Source organism: Salminus brasiliensis, chromosome 10, assembly GCF_030463535.1.
Source record: "Salminus brasiliensis chromosome 10, fSalBra1.hap2, whole genome shotgun sequence".
Lineage (NCBI taxonomy): Eukaryota > Metazoa > Chordata > Actinopteri > Characiformes > Bryconidae > Salminus > Salminus brasiliensis.
In genome coordinates, this window is record NC_132887.1 from 974455 (window position 1) to 981319 (window position 6865).

Consider the following 6865-nt stretch of genomic DNA (forward strand, 5'->3'; position numbering starts at 1 on the left):
TGGTGTCTGATACTGGTTTTAATGGGAATAGTTTTATTCACTGCGTCTCTTAAACCAGACAACACTGCTTATAATACGAGCAGCGCTCCAAATACATCAACACATTATACACAGAGAGAGCGCGTGTGTGTGTGTGTGTGTGTGTGTTCAGGCGTGAGCACGTATGAGTGTGTGTTAGTGTACGGCTGTGTCCCAATAAGACCCCTGCGGAGAGCTGTAGTGTTCATTTCGGGAGTTATTAGGGGTGCTATTTTGTGACCTCGATATGTAGGGAGCAAAGGGTGATTTGGGATGCAGCCCCTGTGTGTGTGTGTGTGTGTGTGTGTGTGTGTGTGTGTGTGTGTGTGTAGGTCTGAGTGTGTATGAGCATTAGTATACAGCTGTGTCCCAAACGGACCCCTGCAGAGAGCTGTAGTGCACTATTAGGGTTATTTCCGGACCTCACTAAATAGTGCACTATGTAGGGAGCAGGGAGTGAGAGTCAGCCTCAGGTTCTCAGGGTGTGTGTGATTGTCAGAGTGTGTGTGTGTGTGTGTGTGTGTGTGTGTGTGTGTGTTCCTCAATACACTCTTAAAAAGCGGTTCTTCCAGGTTCTCTAGTGAAGACAGTTTAAAGAACCTTTGGAATGTTTCCTCTCAGTGCTGGAGAACCTAAAAAAAGGGTTCCACGTGGGATCATTTTCAGCACGGCGTAGAACCTTTTTGGTTGAGAGAGAACATTGTGAATAAATGGTTCTTCTTGAGTAAATGGAATGGTTCTATCTGGAACCATGATAGAGAACCTTATTAAAATGGTTCTATTAAGCAACAAATTGGGTTTTGCTGTTACGAGCCGAAGAACCTTTTCTGGTACTACATAGAACCCTTTTTCTAACAGAGTACCCTCTAAAAAGGGTTCCTGAGTAACAGAACCATCCGGGTGCTTACTCTGAATGATGGAGAACCTCCTTAAAATAAAAGTGCAGAACAGGGTTCCACTGTCGTTACAAGCCAAAGAACCCTTTTCAGTACTGAAGCACAAAATCACTCTGAAGGGTTCCTCTGGGTTCTTGAGATAATGGTTCTATCTAGAACCCTAAAAACATGGTCCATGCCTACATGGTTCTCTTTAATAAAGGGTTCCACTAAAGAACCCTATTTAGTAGTATATAGAACCTTTTTGTTTAGTGTACGAGTGTGTGTGTGTGTGTGTGTGTGTATGCGCGCGCGCTCGGGCACGTCAGCATCAGCACACCGGCCTGGCCGGCACGTGCATCATGGCAGCGCGCGCGCTTTCCGCCGTGTGGCACCTGCTCAGGTGCGCGCTCAGTCCGTGCGCGCTGTAGAGGGAGGGACAGAACTCCACCCCCCCGCCCACAGCCCCCCCGATTCCTCCTACACTCACCCCCCCAACTCCGATCCCCACACCTACATGCGCGCTCCCGGGCCAGAGGGCGCGCTCTTCTGCGCCACCTCCTCGTGCTCCCGCTGGCACTCCTCCGGTCGTGGCGCGCGCGCGTCCTCCGCACAGTCCACACGTGAACCTCCTCCCCTGCTCGGCCTCGTGCGCGGAGGTGGTCGGGGTGGCGGTTGCGGTCAAGTGCTTCCTCAGGTGCGCGTGCGCGTGCGCGCGGAACGTCCTGCTGCAGTAGCAGTCTTCCTCCTCCTCCTCCTCCTCCTCTTCCTCTCCAGGTCCCGCGTGCTTGCTCGCGTGCCTCCTGCTGCTCGCGTTCTCTTTGCCCTCCTCCTTGTTGTCTTTGCTCTGCGCGTGCTGCTGCTGCTGCTGTTTGTTGTTGTTGTTTTTGTTGTGGTGTTGGTGGTCCGCGTGCTGCTGCGCGTGCTGTTGTGGTTGTTGCTGGGTCTCGCGCGGTCTGTGCCAGCGGCGGTGTGATGCTAAGTTGGCGGGGCAGCTGAACACCTTGGCGCACTCGGGGCACCGGTACTCCACGCGAACGATGCGCGAGCACCGGTGCTGCGCGAGCGCGAACGGGTCTGCGTACTCTTCCTTGCACAGCTGGCAGATGAACTCGCGCAGGGGGCGCGCGCCACCGGACCCACCTGATCCACCGGACCCGCCGGAACCGGAGCTCCCCCCTGCATGCGCGCGCCCCGGCCCGGGACTCCTGCTGTCCTTCTCCCTCCGGAGGATCGCGAGCCCCAGCACGGGGGAGGTAGACTCCTCGTCCTCCGCGCTCAGGTGATGCTTGCGCGCGACCCTCACGGGCTTTTTCCGGCTCCGCGCGGTCCCGAGGCGCTCGCGATTCTCCGCGTGGCCCTGATGATGCTGTTGTAGCAGCAGAGCGCGCGCCACGGAGCTCGCGCTGAGCGGGAACGACTCGGCCACGGCTGGAGAGCGCGCGGGGAAGAGCTGCTGCTGCTGCTGCTGCTGCTGCTGAAGATGATGATGGTGGTGGTGGTGATGAAGATGAAGGTTAGGAAGAGGGTGATGATGAGGATGATGATGCTGTGGCTCCTCGCGAGGATGATGAAGGTCGGGCTGCTCGTGCACCTTTTGGTGCCGCTCTTCTTGCGCGCGCACCGGCGGACCGTCTTCTGGAGCGCGTGCACTTGGGTGCACGGTGGCTGTCACCGTGCTCGTCTGCTCGTGCACGTGGTTCTCGTCCTCGCGCGCTCTGTACACGGCCCCGTAAGGCGCGCGCCTGCTCCTCTTCACCAGAAAGCCGCGCGGCATCTCGAGGTCCACGAAGTCTGAGCGCGCGCAAGAGGAGGATGAGGGTGGCGCTGCTGATGCTCTGTCCGCGCTCCACGCGCGTGTGCATGTGTACGCGCGTGTGTTTATCTTGCAGGGTTTGAGGTTTTTATCTGCTGCTCTCAGCCAATCAGCGCGCAGACACGAGTGGGCGGGGTTACGCTAATGAGATCATCCGGGCACTGAGGCAGTATAGCGCCTCAGCCCTGCTGTCAGCTTCAGGACCAGTCTCCAGACTAAGCCTGCACTCACCGTCAGCGCGGTAGACTGGGACTAGTCTTAATCCTGTTGGCTGAGCTGAGCTGATCCCCCAACCCTGGACTTACCGAGGCTCATTCTGCCAAATCAATAAGAACAGGGATTTCAGAGAAGTGATAAACAATCAGAATAATCGATATTCACTTCTATAGCTGCTTTATTCAATATAGCTATTATTATTATTATTATTATTATTAATAATAAAATAAATGAAAATGTTTTGTTTTATAATAAAAGTAGTTATTTACAATATAAAACATTTTATTAAAGTATTATAAAATGATTAGTAATTATAAAAATATATAAAATAAACATCAAATAATCGATTTCTATATTTTATATTAAACATTTTTACTTTGTAAGAAATCGATTAATTTGCACTTGATAATCGATAGTTTAAATGAACTTCATTAATTAGTTAATTAATATGCAAATATTAAAAACAAAATAAATCGTGTTTTTAAGTGTAAATTCATCAATTAATTACTAAGACGTTCATATAATCATTTGTATTAAACGAATAATCGTTTTAATTAGTGAAGCATGAATTAATTTGCACTTTATAAACATTTATTTACATTTTATTACATTTGATAAGGTTTTACTGGACAATTATTTAATAAATGACTAAAACTGCATAAATAAATAATAAATAAATCGATTTAAAAGTGTGAACTATTCGATTTATTACTAATTTAAGCTCAAATAATCGTTTGGATACAATAAATAATCACTTTACTTAACAGACATTAACATGTTTTATTTCTATCAGAATTAATAAAATTATCTGTTTGTTACTTAAACATAAAATAAATTAAAAACCAAAAATGAATCAGATAGAAAAGAATAATTAATAATTAATTACATTTACAAAATGCCTGATTTAGTAAATAGTTTAAAGTAATAAAAAGCTTTATAATGTTTAACTATTTACAGTGATTTATTACATGATTCGTATTGAAATGGATGACCAGAGATAATTGATTTATGACATCATAATTTGTTTTATTTATATATTATTTAATTATTCACTATTTTGTTTTATTTTATACACATACACTCATCTTTCTCTGCCTCATTCACCCACACACACACACACACACACACACACACACACACAGTTATATGATGTTAAATGTTTTATATTAAATTATGATTTAATATTATATTGTCAGTTTGTAACTTATTGTAAATTTAAAATATATTGGAACACACACACTCTCTCTCTCTCTCACACACACACACACACACACACACACACACACACAGAGGAGGGTGGGAAAAGGAAGCCGGCTGCCGTTATTCCTCCTTCATTGCTCTGATAAGATCAGCTTCATTCATTCGTCTACTGATCAGTGTCAGAGTGGACCTGAGTGGACCGGAGTGGACTGGAGTGGACCGGAGTGGACCTGAGTGGACCTGAGTGGACCGGAGTGGACCGGAGTGGACCTGAGTGGACGCTACTCATTCATTTACCTCCTCATTTATTCATTTGTCTCTGAGAGCTGTTCATCTTCATTTATATGGAGGGTTCTCAGACCAGCTGGGACACACACACACAGATATGTGTGTGTGTGTGTGTGTGTGTGTGTGTGTGTGTGTGTGTATTTATTGATATATTCATGTTAGGGATGTAATGGTGTCTGATAAATGCGACTGATGTTAATGTGTGAGTTTAATACAGTAATCAATATCTTACAGATACAGAAATGAGAGATAATACACTGTTTTATCAGCAAACATCAAACACTGCCCCCCCTCCCAACACAGTATAATACACTGATTCAATACAGTAACAAACATTTCTACAAATTGTGATACTTATATGATTAAGATATATAATATATATATACATTTTAAAACATGATAAATGAATATGAGACATTATGATGCAATATAGTAAAGTATTATACATAAAGACTGAATATGAATACACTACGATAAATTATGATAGAATATAGTACAGTATGATGTTTAAAATATAGTGCATCATTTAGATTTCGCATTTTGATTCAGTATGATACATAAGGACGCAATTCAATACATTCTAATACAATAAAGTACAGTATGATACATAAGGACGCAATTCAATACATTATAATACATTATGATACATTCTAATAAAATAAAGTACAGTATGATACATTATGATACATTATGATACATTCTAATACAATAAAGTACAGTTTGATACATTATGATACATTCTAATACAATAAAGTACAGTATGATACATTATGAGACAATAAAGTACAGTATGATACAGTATGATACATTCTAATACAATAAAGTACAGTATGATACATTATGATACAATAAAGTACAGTATGATACAGTATGATACATTGATACATTATGATACAATAAAGTACAGTATGATACATTATGATACAATAAAGTACAGTATGATACATTATGATACATTCTAATACAATAAAGTACAGTATGATACATTATGATACAATAAAGTACAGTATGATACATTATGATACATTGATACATTATGATACAATAAAGTACAGTATGATACATTATGATACATTCTAATACAATAAAGTACAGTATGATACATTGATACATTATGATACAATAAAGTACAGTATGATACATTATGATACATTCTAATACAATAAAGTACAGTATGATACATTATGATACATTGATACATTATGATACAATAAAGTACAGTATGATACATTATGATACATTGATACATTATGATACAATAAAGTACAGTATGATACATTATGATACATTCTAATACAATAAAGTACAGTATGATACAATATGATTCATTATGATACAGTATGATACATTCTAATACAATAAAGTGCAGTATGATACAGTATGATACATTATGATACATTCTAATACAATAAAGTACAGTATGATACAATATGATTCATTATGATACAGTATGATACATTCTAATACAATAGAAGTACAGTATGATACAGTATGGTTCACCTCAAACAAACTAAATCACTCAGTTGAGCTGGAATTCCAACAGGAATCAGGTGAATAATGAAGAGCTGGGTTAAGGCGGGGTCATCACTACCTCACTGCAGTCACTGAACAGCTGTCTTGGTATCAGGTGATATATTCTGTTTACTCAGGACAGCATGTTTTCCCCTCAGATCCTCTTCATGTGTTGGTGAATTCAGAGAGTGGACTGAGCGTCTGACTCTCTGACCGGCCGTCTCACTGATTCCTTGATTAGAAGGGTCCTTAGTCTGAACTAAGGCTGAGTAGTTCAGCACTCTCCGGACGGACAGCTCCCCCATCGCTCATTCACATCCTGCCGTCCTGAATCACACCTCAGTCTGATCTTTCTCATTTAAACCTCCTCAACTGATCCTCCTCCTATGATCCTCCTCATCTGATCCTCTTCTTTTGATCTTTCTCTGATTCTCCTCATCTGATCCTCTTCTTTTGATCTTTCTCGTTTGATCCTACTCCTCTGACCTTGCTCATCTGACTCCACTCCTCCATTCCTCTTCATCTGATCCTTCTCATCTGATTTTTCTCTTCTAATCCTTCTATGATTTTCCTCCTCCGATCCTCCTCATCTGATCATCCTCCTCCTCTGCTCCACCTCCTCTGATCCTTTTTTGATTGTTCTCCTCTTCTGATTCTTCTAATCGGATTCCACTTCTCTGATCCTTCTCCTCTGATCCTCCTCCTCTGATCCTCCTCCTCTGATCCTCCTCATTTCACTGTTCAGTAACTTCATATTCTGCATCCGACTGTAGGTACACATTCCTGACGTATGGTCACTGCTGTGGACACTTTTATGTACACTCTAATGGGCACTCTTATGGGAACTCTTATGTACACTCTTATGGGGACTCGTATAGGCACTCTTATGGGGACTCTTATGGGCACTCTTATGGGGACTTTTAAGGACACTTCTATGGGC

General features: G+C 42.7%; 1 protein-coding gene across 1 annotated transcript; it reads right to left on the bottom strand.

Moving 5' to 3' along the window:
* On the bottom strand, positions 1–2771 carry insm2 (insulinoma-associated 2). The gene has a single exon (XM_072688954.1). The coding sequence runs from the start codon at positions 2668–2670 to the stop codon at positions 1225–1227; it is 1446 nt and encodes a 481-aa protein (XP_072545055.1). The 5' UTR covers positions 2671–2771; the 3' UTR covers positions 1–1224.
* Between the last annotated feature and the right edge of the window lie 4094 nt (positions 2772–6865).